Genomic DNA, 24,020 nt, shown 5'->3' with positions numbered 1-24,020 from the left:
CTAAAATAGGTTCACGTCCACACATGTATTACAGAAAACACTAAAAATGTCGCTAACACGCCACCATTACATAGTAGGCTACACGAGGTTGCAGTCATAACGTAGCACACAAAACATAGTTTTCGACAAAGAACAGAGAGATAGTACCTTACATTCCTCAACAACAGAATGTAAGGTGTGCGTCTGGTGTGTAACGCCACGTGATCACTTGTACTTCTTGATGACTTGCTTGACAGCTTCCTCCATGAACTCGCGTGCTCCGGACCGCTTGTTGAAATCTTCATTCGTCAGCCAGTTCCATGTGCAGATTTTTCGGAGCTCAACGACCGTTGCATCTGTGATAGCGGGGACAATTCTGCCTTCCCACTTTGCAAAGTATTCCAGCGCGTGAAAGCCACAGTCCGTCCTGCACGAGGAAAAAGAGTTCAGGTGAACACGCAAAATGGACAGCTGCAGCAAAGATGGACTTCAGTTCAGATGTGTCAACAAAAAGAGGGGGTGGATTGATGTAAAAATGGCACATGAAGGAGCGGGTTAAAAGAAATTACGTGTTCCCTTGCTTCACAGTCGCCACATACTCAGTCGGGAAATGCCTGATTTGGACCTTTGAATGTTCGTAGTGACGGTTCCAAGTCTCTTTGAGGTTCTTGATGAAGAATTCGGCATGCGTAGTAAGGTCTCCATCAGCTTCCGAACGGATTGAATCAAGCACCTCGATACGTTGGTTCTTCAGGTCAAGACAGACCACATAGTGGTGACCACACTTGTCGTGTCGGTCGTGTGGTGCAAGCTCCTGGAACATGGGGAACATGACCTGCATTTAAAAAAGTGAAGAAATGAGATACAAAGTTTACATGAAAGAACAATAGAGGGACAAAAAAATTAGAATCACGTAGAATGTTTGATTATGGGTGGGAGTAGTTGAAAGAAAGTTGCCGTCCATTGTATGAACAAAATGAGCCATGTATTTTACTATCAAGTTGCCACATAGTTTGCATGGGGATACAAAAAATCAAGAAGTCAGTGTGCACGGCAACTGTTGCCACATGAAAACTTCTGCCACACAAACACAAGTACAGGTTCTGGCAAAAAACCACGCCATGTGAAAAAACGGTGCAGACAGGAAAGGAGTACTCACATATTTCTTCAGTGTGAGCTTGAAGTCACCATGTTGTGCAAAATTGTTCCTCAGGATTTTGTGGTGGAAGTCACCATCCCATATTTTGCAGGTCACACTGTAATGCATGATTATCTTGTCGGCGCATACATCGGTGTGATTGTTGATGTAGTCGATCCCGCATGCAACTATATTCGTCGACATTTTTCCCTTTGGCCTCACGGACTCGGCAAGATCACCCAGGTCGACGTACGTCGCTCCGCACTGAATGATTTTCGTTCTGTCCAAACATGAGCTGTATGAAAACGATATAGCATGGAAGAATCATGCCTACTAAGTAAAAAAATATATGAAAGAACTAAAACGTAAGCGGACCATTTATAAAAAGTACGAAGTAGATAAATGGTAAAAAAGAGCAAGCAAGATGAGAGATTATGGGGTATGGTAATTTACGCTTTCAGCTCCTTCATGTGCTTGCTGTTGGTCCTCGCGTTTCCAAAACGCTTGACGATATCGTACAGCTGGGTCTGTTCCTTAGTGGCCCTGAATTCGGGCTCGTAGTCTTCCGCGGGGGGTGGGTGAACTACCCTCTGCTGCCTCACAGGACCAGGGGTGACACTCCTAATGGTATCCTCAGATACCGTATCTGCAGGCACATTGGAACTTGATTGCCCTTGCCCTCGTGAGGAACTCCTCTGCAATGCTGTCTCCTCGATCATGCGATAAACTTCATCAAGTGACGGTGAAATCTCCCCAGGGGTGGCTGCAAATGAATATAAAAAAAGGTGGGTTAGGATACATATAAAATCCAAAAACAGATGGATTTTGAGGAGGTAAAGGTCCATGATGTGATATGTAGGTAGAAAAAGTGGGGCAGTTGCCATGGGTGGTCCAACTACAGTCGCTATGACATAGCAAATACAATTGCCATGTAGTGCACTGTAGTTGCCACCTAGTTGTACTGTAGGTACCATGTCACAGCAACTGCAGTTGCCATGTTGTGTCGGCTCCACTTGCCATGTGAATGTCGTATGAAAAAATGCAGCATGGTAGAAAAAATGCAGGTGGCATGATGTGGCAAATCCAGTTGCCATGTGTACTGAACTGTATTTGCCATGTGACAGCAACTACAGTTGCCATGTTGAAATAACTTCAGTTGCCACGTGCTTGCCCAAATGTCAAACGCAGCATGGCAGCAAAGAAAAAAATGTAGGTGACATGGTGCATCAAATCCAGTTGCCATGTCGTCACATGGCAGTTGCCGTCACAAGTGAGGACCCCCAAAGAATGTGATTGGGACAAAAGTCAAACTACAAACATGTATACAAGAAAATCGTAAGTGCGTGATGAGTGTACCTTGCACAATTGGCTCTGCGAACTTGACAGCCTTCCTGCCCTCGACCATTGGCTGCGCCATCATTGCGGGCATGCCTCCTGGGAAAGCAAAGGCAACTGGTATAGGATCGTGCACCACCGGTTGATCTTGACTGACGCCGAGGCTGAAGCTCGGTGGGGTAAAGGCCATTGGGTGCCTCTCATTCCTACTGGCCGGACCACGAACGACTTTCGGGGCAGAATCCAAGGGTGAAAGATTGACAAACATATCTGAATCGGCCGCTACAAAATGATCGGCCTTATTTGCAGGGCGGGGCGTGTTGTCAGCGGTCTCAGCTGCAGCTTTCATGACAATCTTCTTGTTTGGACTGTAGGGGACACCGACATTGACTGGGAGCCTGGAAGTGCGCAGATTTATGCTGGGGATTTCCGCTGCGGGTGAAGGCGCAGTCTGCTCCGGGCGTTCCTCTGCGTCACTCGTGCCCGGCTTGACACCTGCATCAGTTGTGCTCCGGTCTTGCGGTTTCTCCATCACATTGATTTTTGCAGGTGGCGGGAACAGTGTGGACGCAGGAACATAACCAGATTCGTCTCTCCTGCTCCTAGCTACAGCCGGAGCGTTGGGTATGTCTGTTGATTGCTTGCGGGGGCTACGACGCCTAGGTGGAAGACCAGCACGCGGAACGGTCGCCTTAGCAGTATCTCCACCGACAGGAGCTGGAGCTGTTGTGCCAGGATTCTCATCTGCAGATGGCATATCCTTGTGAAGTGCCGCCTCAGCCGCTTCTGTCATGGACACAGGTGAGACACCAGGCACGCGCTTGGAATCAGTGTCAGATGAGCGGGAATCTTCCTTGCCTAGGTTGGTCTCGGGAGCATCCACTTCGACGCTTGCTGATGGGGTGGCATGGCTCACAGCAGCATCCTTCATTGCCAGAAGAGTTGGCAATATTTCAGCTGTCCTGGCGGATACCGACTCGTCACTCCCCGATGTACGGATGCCTGTTGTTCTAGTCTGCACATCTGCAGCCGGCGGAGATGGTCGGCCACTTGCATCAGAGTTAGTGGGAGCAGTTGACGGTGCAGCAGCAGTATTGTCGCCTGGCGCCTCATGTACATCTGAGTTGCCACTTGTTGACAACTTTGAATGCAGGCGTTCGAGTGGGTCTCTACTGATATGCTTGGCCCCGCGCGTAGTAGTCTTCTTCACCCTGCAAAGGAAAAAAAGCACGTGAAAAATGGTATGAAAAAAATGGACAAAAAAATATGTTTGCAATGATAGAAGCATTAAAAAACTAAAAACAAGTGGAAAAAGCTGGTAGTTGCCATGTAAGGGGGTCATGAGTTGCCATGTGCCATAGTTAGCAGTTGCCATACAGCAGCAGTTATCAAAGTTAGGCAAATTGAAAGGAATGATAGAAATGTCTGATCTGTGAGGAATGCAATTTCAAAATTAGGTGGGGGATGAACTCTCAGAAGGAAATGGTAAAAAAAAAGATGACAGTTGCCATTAGGTACAGAAATAGTTGCCATTTGGCCTAGATGCCAGTTGCCATGTAAAGATAATAGGAGTTGCCATACATTTAAAAAATGAAGGAAGAAATCATTTGGAAAAACAGCAGTTGCCTCGTGGGGGATGATAACAGAAGAACATGTGACAAAAGCAGACCAGTTGCATTGAAAAATCAAGAAAAAAACCGCTATCTCAAATGAAAAGCACATGGAGAAACCTACTTCTTGACTGCCTTCCTCAGGTCAGGCAACACGACAGGATCCCCGGTGTTGGTCGTCGTCGTACGAGCAGAAGACCTGGTGGAAGGGATGTCACCGGCAATGGGGGCACCTTTGTTCAAGCGAGCAGAAATACGGGTTGGCGTTGGCGCCTGTTTCTTCGTAGCTGCTCGTCCACCAGCGGTCGGCTCACTGCACGCAACAGATGGAAGGAAAAAAGAAGGTGGCAATTGTCAGACAACAAACTAATTGCCGCGCTTGACAAAAAACAAGTGCAAAAGAAATGGATGAGATTGTTCCAAAGAAAAGTTACACAATAGAAAACTAAAATTGAGAGTCGAACCTCTTCCTGGCAGCTACGGGATCGATCCTAGACCTCTTGCCAGCAGAACCCTGCCCAACATCCTCTGGAGCCCTCCCCCTCCTTGATGGCAAAACCCCCTCGCCTCTCGCAACCGTATGTTCTTTCACTTTCTCCGGTGGGTGGGCACCTGTTGCATCCTTGCCCTTGTTGCCGCATGTGCGAACTTCAGCGTGTTCATCGTCATCGGTGTCATCGTCGTCGTCCTTGCTGAGGCCAGCGTCTCCATCCACATCATCCTGTGTGTCACCGGGCTCTTGGGAGCTGTTGTAGTCATACCGGCCACGGCAACCGGTTGGCCGATGTGTACGTTCTGGGACAAATGAAGTGAACTGCCTCGCAACCGCGTCGCTGTCAGAGGCACTGAGGGACGTCCACCCCTCAACCAACTTCCCGAGCAGGCCGGTCATTCCGGATGCAAACTGCCCAATTAGATGCTCCACTGGTGCCCTCGCCTGTGCACGAAAACAAGAAGCATCAACAAAACAACACCCGTACTGCATTCGCTTCCGCGACATCAACATGTAATCCACGACAAACCGTAGATGTGGACATTTTGATTACCTCAGAAGGGCAAGACGGAGCTGAGTGCACGTCCATCCACTTTTCAAATTTTTGAGGCCCCCCAAACACGCTGTAGTCTATAGCATGCTTGGCCATCAGCTATGAAAAACAAAAAAAGAAAATGTAAGCATGCCTTATAAACCACGGACGGTTGCGTCATGTCAAATTTGTAAGCATGCCGTGTGAAAAAGACATAAACAAAAACTAACCTGTAGTTTTCCATATGTGCCATCAGTTGCCCTGTCTGCGGCAAGCACAGCCTTGACAGCGCTGATGGTCCACGCAGAAACAGCAAACTTGTGAGTAGGCGGCGGGCCTCCTATCCCGGTGAAATCCACGGTGGACAGATCAAGAGAGTCGACATACATAAGCTGATTTAAAACAATTTTGCAAAGAAAAGAAAATATTAGTTGCCATCGTGGTTAATTTGTAGTTCAGAAAAAAAAGAGCAGGATAATGTATGATCCAACGATAATATGTATGTGTTAGTTGCCATCAAAGTGTGATGGCAGTTGTCATCCTACTGTGATAGCAGTTGCCATGCTAATATGAAGGTAGTTGCCACATTGTCAGTATGACAGTTGCCATGTTGTCATTATGGTAGTTGCCACATTGTCACTATGGCAGTTGCCATCTTGTTATGACCAGATTGTCATGCATGAAATAAAAGTACGTTATAAACAAAGAGTTCGCACAGAGATCTGGTGAAAATAAATACCATTAAGTGCATACGACAACCCTTCTGGTACATCTTGTTTTTGAAAGCATCGTGGAGAAAGTTGGCAATAAACTTACACCAGTTCATACTCTTCACGTTTTTCAGATTCGCCTGCACCATACAAAATTTCAGGGCAAAAAAGTTTGCCGCGTCAGAAATCAAAACGGAAGAAACGCAACGAAAACACTGGCAGTAGCAAGCATGGATCATTCACCAGGATGGGGAAACATTTGTTGCTTGGGCGAAGAGAAGTGGTCGGTGCGAAAACAGCTGAGATGAGGTACATGAGTAGCTTCATCTTGAAAACTTCTCCGTGCATCGTCATGTCCTGCAGAGAATCTGCCAGTACAGACGTGTTCGGCATTGCCTCCAACCCAGGAAACAAACGGGCGAACAGCTCTTCCTCGATCTCATTATTAACCTCGTACGGGACTTTGATATGTCCCTGAGGCACACCCAAAGTGCAGAACACGGATTCCTCATTCAATGGAAGTCTTCCCCGTCCCGGGATCACGAGTTCCCTGGAGGCAGGATCGTATATCTCACAAAGCCAGTCGCATACCGGGTTGACAAGGTTCGTACACCGGACATCCATCAGAACCTGCATACCCATCTCAGCAGCAGCTCCCTTTTGATCGTCAGTGAATTTGTCAATCAACACGGTCAGACGTTCCTGGGAGGCTCTGTTGCGAATACGTTTCTTCTTCTGCAAAAAACAAACACAAAAGTGTTGAGCTGTTGCCATGTTTTTGCAATGTTATGAAAATTTAGTTCATGATGGACGACTATAAAAAGATCTAGCTGCCAACAAATAACATAAATCAGGAGGAGGGGGGCGGGTGTGCGGACAGTTACCTCATCGCCCTCTTTTCTCCGTCCAGTTGCCTGGTTACGTTGAGGTGGATCCATGAAATCGTCATCATCACTTTGATGATCGCCACGAGCCATTCTGCTGATGTAGGAACAGACCAAATTGTTAATGGCGAAAATGTAAAATGCAATGGGTAAGCAGTTGCCACCTAACAGAAAAATATTAACTATTTAAATGCAAATGTGGTTGCCATACTATGCAGCCAGTTTGCCACACTGTCATATCTGTATTGTGGCAACAGACATTGTGTTCACATACTGTATTGCAACATGATTATACAAAATCCAAAGTGGCAAACACGCCAACTCGATGTGCACATTAGTTCCGTCCAGTGCTACCGATTGTGGCAACTATCAAAGTTTGGAAACTGTCGCAAATAATTCAGAAAAAAAAACAAGTCTCACAAATGAAAAAGAATGTTTGAGGTTACTATTATGTAAATTCAGTAAAAAATCAGTTTGCCTCGTTCAAGAGCGTGTATGTGGCAACTATCTCATTCATTCAGTAAATTTTAGTTGCCCCCCTTGTGTGTGAGCTTGAACACATTTGTGGCAACTATGACAGTCAGTTTCAGAAAATATGTTGCCGCAGAAGAGAACACATTTGTGGCAACTGCCACATTTGTTCATGTAGTTTAGTTGCCACACACCTGTTCACGTTCGGTCATACTGCCATAGTTGCCACATTCAGAAAGCATATTTTTTCTGGTTACTTATCGTACAAGTTCAGCAAAATTAAAATTTGCCACATGGAAAGAGCATGCGTGTGGCAACTGCCACAGGAGTTCAATGAAATTAGTTGCCACCTCGTTTTGGGGTGGCAACTATGACAGTCATTTTCGGAAATCTGTTGCCACATGGGAGAACACGTTTGTGGCAACTACCACGTTTCTTCAGGTACTTTAGTTGCCGCACATTTGTTCACGTTCAATCATACTGCCAATTTCGTCACAGTCTGCAGTTTCAACCCCAAAACTAGACTAGATCTAGGTTTCAATGGCAACTGCTTCAACCTCAAAATCACCCTTACAATTCTCACGCGAACTGGCTGCAACCCCAAATTTCGAACCAATCCGCACCAAAACAACCCGGCGGACAACTCTCAAAATCCAAATGCAAGACTAATGCGTTGCCTACGAGCAGGCATAGCCTCACCGACGATGCCGCCGCAGCGGCGGCGACGAAACTGCCCACTCCCACGAAGCAACGGCAGGCACACAACTATGGCGCACCGCCGCAGCGGCGGGAACGTCGGCGCACCGCCGAATCTCCGGAATTTCTAGGAATGGATCTAGAAATCGAACAGGGAGGAAAGAGGGGAACAAAATCAGGGAGGGTATGCGATAGATGAAGCGAGCATTACATTCGACCCGCACGCGTTCCGGCGACGCCGCTCCGCTCCGACGAGCACCACCAACGCCCGCGAACACCGTCGACTGTCCCGCCTCCGCCGTCGCCTTCTCCCCTCGCCTTCTCCTCCAGTGGACTGTAATGCGAGTGGGTTGTGCCAGTAAATGCGACGCGGGGGAGAGTGAATGGAACCGTGAGGGAGAGGGTGGAGGGGTGTGCGACGTGTTTGACGTCAACTGCGGTCGGACCGTGGCGTGCGGGCGCATGGCAGTTCCACCGCACGCCTCTCAGTGGCAACTGCTGACCGCGGGATGGCAACTACCGTGCGGGCGAACCCACTCGCACACCGCACACTAGAATCGTCCAACGTGGCGCCGAAAACCAGCCCTTTTGCTCCAAGATTCGTGCAAAACGAAACCAACGGCGATGCTTGCGTGTGGACGGAGTGGTGAACGCCCACATGTGTGGGCGTTAACATTTCCGTACAATTAAGCATAGATAGTTGAACAAGCAGGTGTCATAAATTTCACAAATTACACGACGATACTAAGTAAGCCCGGCGACGTTTTTTTAAGTTGGTCTATTTTTGGCATGCACAGTAGTTGTAGTTGCACACATAGTAAGTCCTAGTTGGCACATGCATGGTCATAGAGTTGCACATTCTAGTCCGCATAGTTGCATATGAATTGTCGTGGGAAGTTCTCACGCCCCACCGCAACGTTGCACATTTTCGTCGGCGCAGTCACACATGCATGGCAACAGAGTTGTACAATCTGATCCGCATAGTCACATGAATTATCGCAGGAGGTTCTCACGCCCGGCCGCGGAGTTGCACACTTTCGTCAGCGCAGTCGCACATGCATGACAATAGAGTTGCACAATCTGGTCCGCATAGTCGCACATGAATTCTCACATGAGGTTCTCACGCCCGGCCGCGGAGTTGCACACTTTTGTCAGCGCAGTCGCACATGCATGGCAACAGAGTTGCACAATCTGGTGCGCATAGTCGCACATCAATTGTCGCAGGAGGTTCTCACGCCCGACCGCGGAGTTGCACACTCTCGCCGGCATAGTCGCACACGGACAGAGTTGCACAATCTCGTCCGCATAGTCGCACATGAATTGTCGTGGGAGATGCTTACGCATGGCCGCGGAGTTGCACACTTTTGTCGGCACAGTCGCACATACATGGCCATAGAGTTGCACGATCTCGTTCGCATAGTCGCACATGAATTATCGTGGGAGGTGCTCATGCCCGGCCGTGTAGTTGCACACTCTCGCCGGTATAGTCGCACATGCATGGCCACAGAGTTGCACAATCTCGTGCGCATAGTCGCACATAAATTGTCGTGGGAGGTGCTCACGCATGGCCACGGGGTTGCACACTCTCGTCGGCACAGTCACACATGCATGGACACAGAGTTACACAATCTCGTCCGCATAGTCGCACATGAATTATCGTGGGAGATGCTCATGCATGGCCATGGAGTTGCACACTCTTGTCGGCACAGTCGCATATGCATGACCACAGAGTTGCACAATCTCGTCCGCATAATCGCACATGAGTTATTGTGGGAGGTGCTTATGCCTGACCGCGGAGTTGCACACTCTCATCGCATAGTCGCACATGCATGGCCATAGAGTTGAACAATCTCGTCCTGATAGCCGCACATGAATTGCCGGGGAAGGTGCTCACGCCCGGCCGCGGAGTTGCACACTCTCGTCGATATAGTCGCACATGCAGGGCCACAGAGTTGCACAATCTCGTTCGCATAGTCGCACATAATTTTTCGTGGGAGGTGCTCACGCATGGTCGTGGAGTTGCACACTCTCGTCGACGCAGTCGCACATGTATGAACACATAGTTGTACAATCTCGTCCACATAGTCACACATGAATTATCGTGGGAGGTGCTCACGCATGGCCGCGGAGTTGCACACTCTCATCGGCACAGTCGCACATACATGGCCATGGAGTTGCAAAATCTCGTCCGCATAGTCGCACATGAGTTTTTGTGGAAGGTGCTCATGCCCGGCCACGGAGTTGCACACTCTCGCCGGCATAATCGCACAGGCATGGCCACACAGTTGCACAATCTTGTCTGCATAGTTGGACATGAATTGATGTGGAAGGTGCCCACGTCCGACCACGGAGTTGCACACTCTTATGTGCATAGTCACACATGCGTGGCGTGGAGTTGTGACATTCTTATAGGATAGTCCCTCAAACGCGGTTGTGGGGGCTGCACAGGCGCGGCGACTACCAGGCAGTTGGCCAGGGCACCGGGGCAGCAGACGAAATTGCACATTTCACTGTTAGAGAGTAGTATGGGGTGGTACCACCAGTGAAAACTGCATGGCCTGGGCAACAAATGAAGTTGCACATCTCACTGGAAGGAGGCAGTTTGGAGGTGGATGTACCATAGAGGAAAATTGCACGTCTACCGTGTATGAGAAAAGTTGCACACCCCTATCAGGTAGTTGCACATCGATGGCTAGTCAGTTGCACAAAACGGGGACAAAATTGCACAAAAAATTTTTCGTCGAAGCATATCCATGCGGGATCTAGTTTCGAAGATCTCATCGTAAAGAATTCAACGGTGAAGATGGATCTTAATTCCGACGCGCGGTTTGAAAGATATTGTCTTTTAAAAATTTGGAAATCTGAATTTAATACACAGTAAGACAACAATGAGATTGCATTTAATGCAGAATGCATGCACGGGGAGGATGCTTGATTAGCAGTCCTTTATGCACGGGATTTGACCACTTTCCCTTTTATTAACGAGTGGATTAACGAGTGGACATGTAATTTCCTTCTTAGCCGGCCACTCGGATGACCTCCCTTGCGCTCACGCGCCGACTAGACGCATCCTTGATTAATTTATCTTGCCTTTCAGATCAAGTGTAGCCTGCTGAGAAAGCTCCAGCAATTCCGTGCTTAATTGCACGTGGGAGGTAGAATAACATGCCTAGATCCGACGCACAACAGTGGACGAATCAACAAGGCGCTGAAGTAGACGGCGATGACGGGCAAGGCAGTAATTCCGTGACTAGCAACGTGTGTTGCCTGTCCTGCACGGCGTGCGCCATAGAAGTGTTAAGAATAGAATAGTTGCTTATTGATTAAGCTAATTAAGATTAAGTTAATTATTAGATAGGTTGCTTGGTTCTCAAGTAACCATGTACTTCCTTGGCTCTCAAGGCAACTATGTAATTCCTTGGCTCTCAAGTAACTATGTGTTTACTTGACCGCCAAACACCATGTGTACTTCCGCCTGGGTACAAATAGCCCACTTCTATCATCAATAAAGACTAATGGATTATCATTTGCTCCTCTCTCTCGTTTTACTTTCACACGTTATCAGCACTTTGCCCTAACCGAGAGCGATTAGGCCAACGACAGGAAAAGACGGGCAGCGCAGCGGCGCTCGCGCATCTAGGGCATCGTGCAACTCTCGGCCGTGGGCTGCACCGGCGCTATCCGGCGTTTTTGCGGTGAAGCAGCAAACCCCAACGCGGATGGCGACATCAGTCGCGGTGGCGCTCGCGTCTGCCGTTTGCGCCTGTACACGCAGCATCGACTCGCATCCTCGCGACCTCGAACTCAAGGCATGGCCCTCGATGGCGCTCGGCGAGACATCGGCAGAGGAAAAGACGAACAAATAGAAAGAAGGAACATGAGAATTGGCACCCACGATCGATGGATTGAAAATCCAAACCAAGAAACGGAAGCACCCACATGGTATTTCTTTAGTTCGTCATGTTCATACCTCTAAATTACTTTGGACGCGGAACTGCGCGCTTGTTCATATAGTGCGGCGGTCCAAGCAGCCATGGCCTTCGGCCTCGACATGGATGCGCTTCCACGCGTGATGGGCGGCTCCCGCAGAGCGACCAGCCATGACGCGGTTCCTCTCCTGTACCAGGCTGCGGCGTGAAGAGCTTCTACCGGCAAGGCGGCACCCTCCGGTCGGCGATGCCTCCAGGCGCGATCGCGGAGGCCGTCGATGTCCGGCTCGCCGTAGGCGGTGTGCCGTCGTTCTGCAATCGGCAGCGACGGCTGGGTGAATCCCTAGCCGCACAGGAGAATTGAGGATTCTTATCCTCTTTGCTATTGTTTGATTAAGTCCTCAGACTTTATCTTGACTACGTATAAGTCCCTGTAAATTATGATACGGCCCTCAGGCTTACTATTTTCAGGATTTTAAACTTCAGGTTACTATTATTCACTTTTTAAGTCTCGGTTTTTTCAACACACGTTCAGACTAGACCATAGGTCCTATCCAAATGACATAAAAAATAATCATACATCAATTTGCATCATGTAAAGATACCTTTTGAAGCTCACATTTCTTCACATATTACATGAATGTGTATAATTTTGTATTTACTCCCTCCTTCCATCTATATAGGGCCTAATACGTTTTTCGAAGCTAACTTTGACCAAATATTAGAGCAACAATATATGACATGCAACTTACACAACGCATACCGCCAAATTCGTATGTGAAAGTAGATTTCAATGATATACTTTTCACATTATGCATGTCATGTACTATTAATCTTGTCAATAGTCAAAGGTCGTCTTGAAATACGCATTAGGCCCTATATAGATGGAAGGAGGGAGTACATGTATTACCTCAGTAATACTATTGCAAACAGAATATTTTGCTTATATCAAAGATCTTATTTCTACGGAATTTAAGACATCATCTATGTTTTTACCCCTAGCATTACATGCGATTTGTGACAACAACTACAATTTTGCAATAGAAATCAATTTTCTTGCAAATTTGAATGAAATTCTAATAAGAATTATAAATTGTCATACTTAATATGACAAGCTCAAAGTTTATTTGTGAATCACAAGATAATGATGACATCTACTGCACAATTTGCAGATTATTCATCAATACTGTGAGGTCTACGTCTTGTCATTTTAGCAAGATGACTACCTTCAATGTGCTCTTCCAAATATATTAATGTAACTACCCAAAATTTATTCGAGAATCACAAGGTATTGGTGGCATCTACTGTGAACTTTTGCAGATTATCCACTGCTATTGTGAAGTCTGCATCATGTCATCCTGACATATGACTACCTTCAAAGTGATTTTCTTAAATATAGCATAGCATAAGGTAATAGAGATATGAACATCTATTGACAAAAGTCAGATTATGTTTTCTATTACTGTGAGATCTACACCATATTGGTCATATTCATGATTATCTTCAAAGTGTTCTCCTATATAAATTGAGGTTTGCACATATGGTTAAAAAGCATCACATATGGTTAAAAAGCATCAGCTATTCCAAGATTTGCTCTTCTGAAGCAATTGTTGTTGTTCACTAAAATGATTTACTATCATAGTAAATTCATGTATGATCATTAGATATTGCATGTATTATCTACCAAATATCAGTTATCCAAGCCTCATTCTGCTTGAATAAGTCTTAGAGAATTACGCAAATGTATGCATACCCCGATAATTACCTTCTATTACATTGGTTAAATACATGGCAGTTGAGCCTATGATATGTCACTATTTCTAATAGTAGTGTCGCCCATTAATCAAGATGGATACCATAATTTATAGCAACAAATAAGTGTCTCAACACTGTTGCAAGGTCCACATCTTATTGTGGTTATACTGTCATAGTGACTAACCAATGATAAACATGAAAAGTTTGTGTGTTTTGGCAGTGACTCCGAAGTCACATATTTTCTCAAGAGTGAAGTCCAAAACATTAGCAATGATTTCATCACATGTGTTGTATTGAAGGATACACCCAGGTTCACCAAGGATCAGCTTGGCCATATGATTGTTCTCAAACAAATCATTTTATACATAGATATTAAATAAAATAAATGCATGAGTATTTTCATGTAACGCATGCTTGACATTTCCAAATGCAACAAATTCATGATTAGGTGGGAGTATTTATTTTAAGATGATTCATGACATCAGTCATTCCACATGTGGCATTGCTGCCACCATAACCCCACGTTGGAAAAATGACATGGCTATTCTAGCCAAATATGTACATATGCATTTTATATATCACAAACATCACATAGTTATCAAACTAAGTACATAATGGATGAATATTTATTCATCTCAAATATTTTCCTTTAGAGAAAAATGTTACTATGAGCACACAACAGATGATCACCCATTTGTCTACCACTGCTCACAATTCTGTCACTTAATCAACTTCAAGTTGAAATCCTGTGATCAAATATTTCCATATGCAGATCTAGTCGAGATGCCTTAATACACTTTATGTCCTCTTATGATGGTACTACAATTTTACATGATGAAGAAACATAGAATTTCTTAAAATCATCAGATTCACCCAACAGGTCATATACCATTATTTGAAATATTTGCTGGTACTGAGAATACTATGCAAGACAATTGTCACAAACTAGAACCATGAGGAATACGAAGTAAAGTGGAGGATAATAGACAACCAAAGACAAAATTACCTCTTAATAGGGAATATATCGTTTTCAAACTATCACAAAGACAACTCTCAAGTTTGTCAAATGTGTGGTTATATAACTATTGTACCTATGATTACCAAACCCTCAAACATATGGTCGAACCACACCACAAAGTTATTAAAAGGCCAATAAGTTCAATGGGATAAATTTGAAAATTTGCAAATAACAACCAGATTCTGGTAAAGGATTGTTCTCAGAATCTTCATCAAAAGGAGGACCACAATCTAGTGCAAAAAATGGAGGATAAACTCATTTGCACTCAAGAATATCGGAGACCTCGGGTAATCTCCTAATTATCCCAACATATTATTAGCATATACTTGTACTACTGCATGTAGTAAAATGTCCAATATCATATCCATTGGATACAATATTCGAGAAATTTGTATGTATGTTTCAATTCGTACTCAATATTGTTGCGTACACAATGATTTTCTAAGTATTAATGAATTAAATATTATGCTTGATAGCCTTAGCCATCCTGGTTTGGAGTTGATTAGAAAATTATTTGACAATTCTGTTGGTCACAACTTAACAAGTTGCAAAATATTCCCCATATCATCAAATTATATGTGCACCACATGTGCCATAGGGGAAATCTGTTTTAAGGAACTCTCACCTTAAAATTCTAAATGAGCCAATTATTCTTTCTTGAACACATTCAAAAGATATATGTGGAATGTTGAACCATTATCTAGGGTAATTTAGACACTTCATGGTACTCATATACACACTCATAAAATGTTTTAAGTGTGTGTTATCACACACAACCATAATCTTACCCGATAAATTGATTAACTTATCAAAGTAAGAGCAAATTCTCCCGAACAAAGGATAAAACCATTTGAATGGACAATGTCATTGAACTTATTTCACGAGAATTTTTTGATTGTATTTAGTACCCTATGTACATACCCAGAATGGTTTAACTAAATTTCTTGTCAAAGGTAGTAAATGAATTACATGACCACTTTTAAAGAATTGTAAATTTACCAGCCTGTTGCTGGACACATACGGCCTTACACACCGTAAGTATGATCTAAATCATACCAACTACATATCATACTACTTCCCCCTTGTAGTAACTATGTGGAAATCAACAAAGTATTTCCCATCTGCGATAATTCGGTTACATACCGATATCACCACTCCAGCGTACATCAATGGGCACTCACAGAAAATTAGGGATCTATGTGAGGAATATCAATTTATCCGTCAATCAAAATTATTCATAGCCCGTATGCTGATTGCATCAGCAATAAGGATATTTTCCGGCATTAGGGGGAGATAAGTACCACAAAGAATTCCGAGAAATAAATTAGAAATGTTATTGACATTCAATCCTTATATCCACATACTCAAAGAATCTGAACTAGAAAGTTTAGAGAATCATATATTTGCAACACATTGCAAATCTGCCACATACGTTTACTGATGACAAGGTGTCACTAAATTATAAATTCCTGCATTAAAGTATCGAAAAGAGTGGAGGTACCTGATAAACTACTCTTCTCCCCAAATGAGAGCAATAGGGGGAGAAAATCTGATAAGACGAGATATAACTTCTCATATACTTCCGCGGAAACAGAGGAAATCGAATCCTCAACCAGTAAATGTAATTCAACATCAAGTTGAAAGACACCTCACTGGATGCTCATAATCCAAAGCCCGACATAAATGTGCACACATGTTTTGGTGCCGGGACATCGAAACACCTTGACTCCATTTGTTGAAGGAAATCACAAGGAGTTAAAATGGAACAAATATTTTATCCACAAACTTCAATGATTCCATCAGAATCATATAAACTAAAGACTACATTTGTCGACATATATTTCTTCTCAATATTGCTAAAACCTTTTGGGCCCTGAACCAAAATCCATGGTAGAGTGCCTCTTGCATTCATATTGGTTCACATAAAAGGAAGCAAGTAATGAAGAATAGCACTCGCTATGCAAACGAGTGGTATTTACTGCAGTAATACCTACTCCTCATAAGTATCTTCCGTGTGGAGTATTAAAAACTTCTCATTAATAAACAAAGTCAATGAGGTGGTGAGAAAGCGAGCCTTGTAGCAAAAGGGTTCACGCAGAGACCCGACATCGATTATGATGTAACATACCCTCTTGGTATGAGTGGAATTATGTTTCGATACTAAATATCATTGGCAATAAAAATATAATATTATCCATGCAGTTAATGGATGCAATGACTACATACTCATATGAGTCACTCATTTCGGAAATCTCTATTGAAGTCCCTGAAGGTCTTATACTTCCGAATCCAAAAGTAAATCGCAACAAGTTTTGCGTAATACTTCATAAGTCACTCTATGACTTGAAATAGTCGGAAATCATATGGTACTACCGACTAAATGAGTTCCTTCTTCAAAAGGATTACTCGAATAATGATGATTATTTACATGTTTAATAAAGGAATCCAAAATTTAATTTCCTTTCATCACCTCAATGTATATTGACGACCTGTCTATACAAGACCTAAACATGCACAAAATTATCACAAGACGGGAAATTTGGATTAAACCAAATTTAGCTTAAGTTTACAACTTGAGCATTCTCTCAAGAATACATATCAGTCTACATATATCCAAAACATATATGAGAAGTTCAATATGGATATATCATACCAACAAAAGGTATATGGTCCATATAAGAAATATTAGCTTATATCTCAAGCTCACAATAAGTCTTGGATATTTCCATCAGGAAATACAAGATATGACCATGATATAATATAATGATATTGGCTTTTTCTTTGATCCCAACAATGCCATATCAATAACTGAATTTGCGGGAATAGCCTTCATATGGAAGTCATCTAAATGGGTTTTAATGGCTATTTCTAGTTATCATTCTGACATAATTGCTTTATCTAAAAGCATTGCAAAATATGCATAGTTTAGCAGAATGATTAACCACACTCAAATCATATGGTTCAGATTCATCAGAATCACATAACTTGATTTATCAAGACGCTACCACTTGTGTTACTCAAAGATTACAGGTTATATGAAGAGCTATATCGTAAAGTACATTGCTCGAAAATTACTTATCCTCACGAATTATAGAAAGTGAGTAAACTATATGAAAACAACATACTTTGAAAACCCTACAGATTATTCATAATGTTATGATCATATAAATGGAATTTGTATTACACATTCTCCATGTTTGCAAAGTTCAGGGGGAGTAATTTCCCAAAATCTATAACCTATTAACAATCCTAAGATTGCATATATTGTACTCTTTTTCCCTTCATGAGTTTTCCCTAATGGTTTCTCATAAAGGTTTTTAACAAGACACTATAAACACAAGTGCCTGTATATGTCATACATTTTCTCCTTATATTTTTTCCCAGTGGGTTTTAAAGGAGTTTTCAATGGCATATCATATCACACTTTTTTCCCTTATGAGTTTTCTATCAAAGTTTCTCATAATGGGTTTTAATGAGGCAATATCTTATCAAAGATTATACGCCATACTTTCTATTTTCCCTATCGGGGTTTTTAAAGAAAGTACTCAAGATATATTAATTGTTCTCTAAACTCATCGATGATTTTTCACCTTCCTCAAAGGTTTTTCTCATCTGAGTTATCAAGAGACAATAATCATTATATGTTGCATCGTTTTCTCCTTATTATTTTTCCTACTGGGTTTAAAAGAGTTTTAGCAACATATCTGCACTATTCTCCTCATATTTTCCCCACAGGGTTTTTGGAGGAGACATTCAAGATTGTTCAAAGAATTTGTCAAGATGATGGATGTACCAAAGAAGAGGCGTTGTACAAGGGGGAGTGTTAAGAATATAATAGTTGCTTATTGATTAAGCTAATTAAGATTAAGTTAATTGTTAGATAGGTTGCTTGGTTCTCAAGTAACCATGTACTTCTTTGGCTCTCAAGGCAACTACGTAATTGCTTGGCTCTCAAGTAACTATGTGTTTACTTGACCGCCAAACACCATGTGTACTTCCGCCTGGGTATAGATAACCCACTTCTATCATCAATAAAGACTGATGGATTATCATTTGCTCCTCTCTCTCGTTTTACTTTCACAAAAAGATTAAAATACAGGTGCACGGAACCCTAGGCTTCATGTGCATTAAAAAAATCCAACCTTGATTCCACGCGCATCAACTGCTTCGGCCACCTGTAATAGATGAGATTAGCACAACATGTAGCCGAATCTTGTTTCCTTCTTGATTCCACGCGCATCAGTTGCATGCGAAGCTGCCATGCGGTGCGCGCATGAGACCACGGCGACGGCAGATCGATGCCATCGGGGAAAAAGGCCATGCGAGATTTCGCATCAAAATCAATGAGATCAGCGGAGTCAACATCCGATTAGTAGCAACCAGCGGTAGAGGCAGAGTTGGCAGCGGAATGGATCGTATGGCGGCGATTCCGGTTAGGGCAACCGCGATCGAACCTGCTCAAGATACCAATGTTGGAAATTGTGGATTATACGGTCTACCCTTTAATTCCTCTACCTTATCTGTGGTGCCGCTCACAATGCACATTGATGCTAGAGGGTAGGGACCTATTTATAGACTCCACTTCCAGATGTTTTATTATTCACCTGTTTCCGGAAAGATCCGTATGACTCCTGTGCAATGTTACCAACCACGATAAAACATGCCAGTTTTCTGAGTCTAAATATAGTAGTCCCTAGAACACATGTGTGAGTCATGTGCCATGATTAGATTGTAAATGCGAGATCAACTTTCAATCTTAATCATGTGGGTCAACAGCCTGCAGAGCCGATCCTGCAAAACAAACCCAGCTCTTCCACCATGTGATGTCCCGGAAAAAATACGTACGTACATATAAATTACAGTAGAGTTGATCCCTATTAATTCCTTTACTGTATTCCATCACAGTCGTCCTCGGCACCTCGAGTATTACTTCCTCGAGTGAAATTCCGCATCAGTTATTCCCCATCACAAACATTAATAATACAAGTAATTCCACATTGAGTTAAATAAATAATTACCATGTTGAATAAATGTTGAAAGCCACATACATATCCAACATACTGGACCACACACGCTTCTCTCGTCTTCTTTTTGCAACAACGGAGTTGTTGCAGAACCAAATGAAGTGAGCGACGATTGCGCAAGTGCGCGAGCGGCCGAAGATGTTGTAGCAATTTTTACAACATGGGCCTTGTTGCAGAATATTAGATGCGGCGGAGATGCCTTCACAACAACAATGGTCTTGTTGTAAAAAAATAGAGAAAAGAGGTTGTGCAACACAGGTCTTATTGCAGGAAATTAAAAAGAGGAGGTTTTGCAATATGGGTTTTGTTGCAAAAAATATAGAAAAGAAAAAGAGGAGGTTGTGCAACATGACTTTTGTTGCAGAAAATTAGAGACGAGGGGATTTTGCAACAAGGACCTTGTTGCAAAAATTAGAGAGAATGTTTTGTCACAAATATTTTTGTTGCAGAAATATAAAATTCCGCAACAAAAGTCTTATTGTGAAAATAAAAAAAGAACAATACGGACAGCTCCATCAACGAATTGGACGGCTCGCGAGGCGGCGGATCTTTTTACGCGTAGCACGCCCCTTTTGATAACCCACATCCCACAGAAATCAGGAAACATAATTCCATCTTGCAAAGTCTCAAACGAGACTGTAAAAAAAGATCCATGTTCCAAACTGATCATAAATCTTTTTCTTGGACAAATTATTGGTTATCCTCAAACAAGGGTGACGGTGAAACAAAAGCCGAAAATCGGAATTCTACAAGAACGGCGCTAACAGGATGTACAAGATTCACAGTTCAGATACATGAAAGCTCTGCCTGATCGCTCCAAACAAGTCAACAAACTCAAACAGTACAAGAAGAAGAGGAGGAAAAATGCCGTGGACAAAACTCAAAAAAACAAAAACCAAAAGTTGCCGATGAGGAAAAGAAAACTTGGCAACAATCTGTGCACAGATCCTATCTGGTGAAACTCCGCCGTCTCCCGGATACCGTATCTCCCAGCTTCTGCAATATCAAATTATGTACAAGGCAACACAACACAATGGAGTGGCCGGCAATGTGTTGATCACAGCTGCTCCGTCATCCATCGCTGCCACCCTCCAATGCCTAGTACATCTCCTGCCGTCTCAAGACTTTCTCTTCGTCATCGGTTCTCCTCACATCCTCCTCAACGTGCCTCAGTAGTTCTCCATTCAATCTTGTTGCCGACGTAGGAGACAACGGTGCGTAAAGGCCTACTTCACAATGAAACAATAGAGTCATGATCATGGATCAAAGCAAATCTGAATATATGACTGGAAAGGGTGGAAGTTCAGTCAGGGTTACATACTTCTCGATTGAGGGATCCTTTCGTAATCCTTGGTGACATGCAACAAAATGGTACCAGACAACACGACAATCAGGCCACATATTTCAGAAGTAATGCTTCCAAGGCTCTGACCAGACCAATCCTGCATTTTATCATTATGATACAGTAAGAAGTTCGGCTCATATGCTTTTTTTCACAAAATTTAATATGCCAACATAGTGGTGCTTAGCAGAGCATGACATTGTGTTGAAGGTTGCTCTCGGCATTACTAAACTGTTGCAGGATAGAGCTACGGAGTAAGCCAAAACTTATGCTAAGCTGTAGTCCCAGTAGCTTAGGATACTATATTTCAGGTGTGGACGAGATACAATGGCAACAAGTGTCTCCAAGTGGTGCCAATAATTACCTAATAAACAATTCACACCTTTTGTGGGATGAACGGCAGAACATAACAAAATTTTACCTTAAACATTATGATGCTTGCGAGTATTGTCAATGATGTAAACATCACATAATAAATTGGTGATACAACTGCCGTGTTAAATGTATCAAGTGCCTGCAAACAAGTAACAATTACTACACTGGAGGCTGCCAATACGGTAGAACTTGCAAATGAACATGGTTACAGAAGAGGCCATAACAATATAATACAGATATGAAATTAGAAATTAAGGCTGGTACAGAATTCTTAAGAAAAACATGTTTAAGTAGGTTCCTACATGCACAAACAATATACCCCTAAGCAATTATCATAATCCTCCGATTCTTCTCTTTTGATATCTATGGTTGCTGAGAAGAATGACAAAATGAACATACGGAGCAATTATTTGAATACAGTATGAAACTCCCTAGTCATTATCCTAATGAACAAATATATTGGCATAACTTGAGCTGAAGAGCAACAACACTTTGAACTTATCATGAAAGAAGTTAAAATATAGTGCGGTTATCTCTATTGCTTCAGGGATAGTTCAAGCATTCAAATTTGATGTTCATATTCCCAGTTCTGCAAAACATGTTGCTTTGAACATACAACAGAGTTCTGAAACTTTGACTGCCGATGATCTTCTAAAATATGTTGATGGGGCATGAAAATAATATGAGTAGATTTGTTTTGCAAGGTACTAGCATAATAATAGTATATCATAATAATGTCGGGTTGTATTAATATACTGCAATAAAAGTTAGTGGTCGAAATTGACTTTTGGAGACACTTTCGATGTCCAAAGCAAGTTGTAAAGAACTGGAGGGGGTACTAATGAATCAATCTTCGAAAAGCTGTTGCTTCATGGCATTTAGCATAAGGATACAAATTATAATTAATTGATTACTGAATATACATAGTGCACTCAAACAAACCTTGTTGAGGTAATTCATCTGTGTCAGCACACAAATAGCCACGACAAGCATAAAGAACCACGTCTCAGGATATGCTAACTGATTCGTCCCCTCAAAAGTCAACTTTAAGGATGTACCAAGAGCTTTAACACTCATAACCTGCGTAAGGAGAACGGGTCAGAACCTTCGACACGAAGGTTAAAATAAAAACTCGGTGATCGCATATAAACTGTTATACATCAGAAACTGGTGTTAAAAGCGAGCTACATTACCGAAAGAGAACCCATCAAAGAGCAAATGGCGGTGTAGATCAACACGTTCGACTGCCCCCATAGAGGAGAGAAATGGAACACCAGCACAGAGACCAGGACTATAACCGAAGCAACATATAGCAAGAAAGCTGCAGAGGAGCATGAAGAAAACAATACATTTTAGATCGCACTTCCTAAAACATGGCACCCATGATAACAAGTTAACAACTCTCACATGGTTGCGTTGCCATGTGCCATATCTCCTTGACCGACGTGATCTCCTGCTCCAGCGGCGCGTGGATGACGATCACCATCGACCCCGCGATGCACATCACGCAGCCGAGGACCCCCAGCGCGTGCAGCCTCTCGTTCAGGATGAAATGGGCCAGCACTGCACTGGACAAGGAAGAACACCAGCAGAACAAACACACCTTCAGCGTCACATATGAATCTCAGGATTGCAGATTAAAACCACGGCTTGTGGTGTCTGTGGTGCACACCTGACGATTATGCTCAGTGCTCCCAGAGGAGTAACCAGCACCGCGGGGGCGAAGGCGTAGGCCACGAAATTGGCGATCTCTCCCACGATCACTGAGAAGAGAAGAAGATATAATTTGGTTTGACCAAGCTAAGAATTGAGCTCGGTTTGGACGTTTGGTACACTAGGACTTGTAGAAAGGGAGCTTACTGGTGATCATGCCAACCCACCACAGGGGCTCCAGCAGGTAGGAGTGCCCACCCACCCCTGCACAGGAGGCAAAAAAGGGAAAAAACAGAGGACATTTTCAGAGGACTGAAAAAACTCTGAAGAAAGAAAGAGACGGCGTCGAGAGGGAGGGAGGGAGGGACGGACCGGCGCTGATGCCGGAGGAGACGGCGGCGCGGCGGAGGCCCTTCTTCTTGATGATGAAGCTGGAGCCGATGAAGCCGCTGGAGAGGAGCGCGAGCACTATCCCGCGCACGTTGTCCGCCGACAGCTCCTGCGGCCCGCCTCCGCCTCCTCCGCCCCCCATCCCTCCCTCCATGACCGCGATCGCGAGCTCCTCAGATTGGTTCCGGCGCGGCCGGCGGCCGGATCGGATGGGCCCGACACCGCGCAGCTCCTTCTCCTCCTCCTGTACAGTGACCTCGACGGGCGGGGGATGGGAATGGGATGCGGGTTCTCGGACGGCTCCGGCGCGTAGGATTTTGTTTCCTGCGTGCGGGTTCTTGGATGAGGGGGCGGAGCTGATTGGCCAGTGGCACAGGACAGGGTGGAGGCCGACGGGATGGGACGGACGGACTTGGAAACGAGACGAAACGAGACTTGTATTTGACGTGTGAATGTGAATTTTATCTTAGATGGAGTTTCCTTCATCATTAGTGAAACGGATCAATCGGATGATAGTGTTCTTCTCCTTCCTCACACAAACTATGTTAGGGCATCTCTAATGTTGACCCCTGAAATGGACATTGTATTTTGTCCGCGGACTGATCTGGACCAGCTCGCGGACACTGATGCGGGGACGGCCATCCAACTCTGACACTCAAAATAGTTACAGAAAATAACACAATTCA

At 43.8% G+C, this 24,020-nt stretch overlaps 1 protein-coding gene across 2 annotated transcripts; it reads right to left on the bottom strand.

The window, feature by feature from the left end:
• Positions 1-20,237: 20,237 nt before the first annotated feature.
• On the bottom strand, positions 20,238-23,764 carry LOC123062808 (probable magnesium transporter NIPA6). 2 transcript variants are annotated; one of them, XM_044486488.1, is made up of 9 exons: positions 23,317-23,764; positions 23,152-23,208; positions 22,964-23,054; positions 22,699-22,859; positions 22,485-22,612; positions 22,234-22,371; positions 21,338-21,430; positions 20,896-21,016; positions 20,238-20,800 (listed from the first exon to the last, which is right to left on the bottom strand). In XM_044486488.1, exons 1-9 carry the CDS (start codon positions 23,486-23,488, stop codon positions 20,673-20,675), a joined length of 1,089 nt encoding a protein of 362 aa, XP_044342423.1. In that variant the 5' UTR covers positions 23,489-23,764; the 3' UTR covers positions 20,238-20,672. The 2 variants fall into 2 exon arrangements, with proteins under 2 accessions (XP_044342423.1, XP_044342418.1); XM_044486483.1 differs by having other exon boundaries at positions 20,238-20,803; positions 23,317-23,763.
• Positions 23,765-24,020: the final 256 nt, after the last annotated feature.

The sequence above is a fragment of the Triticum aestivum genome, chromosome 1A, assembly GCF_018294505.1.
Source record: "Triticum aestivum cultivar Chinese Spring chromosome 1A, IWGSC CS RefSeq v2.1, whole genome shotgun sequence".
Classification (NCBI taxonomy): Eukaryota; Viridiplantae; Streptophyta; class Magnoliopsida; order Poales; family Poaceae; genus Triticum; species Triticum aestivum.
Note: the sequence above shows the minus strand (reverse complement) of the source record. Positions and strands in the feature narration are given on the sequence as shown.

Bases quoted from the DNA above. Each gene is read 5' to 3' on its own strand.
- LOC123062808 (XM_044486483.1), bottom strand. From the start codon at position 23,488: ATGGAGGGAGGGATGGGGGGCGGAGGAGGCGGAGGCGGGCCGCAGGAG. The intron at 23,209-23,316 runs GTCCGTCCCTCC...CCTCCTGTGCAG, and splicing joins CTCCTCCGGCATCAGCGCCG to GGGTGGGTGGGCACTCCTAC. The intron at 23,055-23,151 runs GTAAGCTCCCTT...TTCTCTTCTCAG, and splicing joins GTGGGTTGGCATGATCACCA to TGATCGTGGGAGAGATCGCC.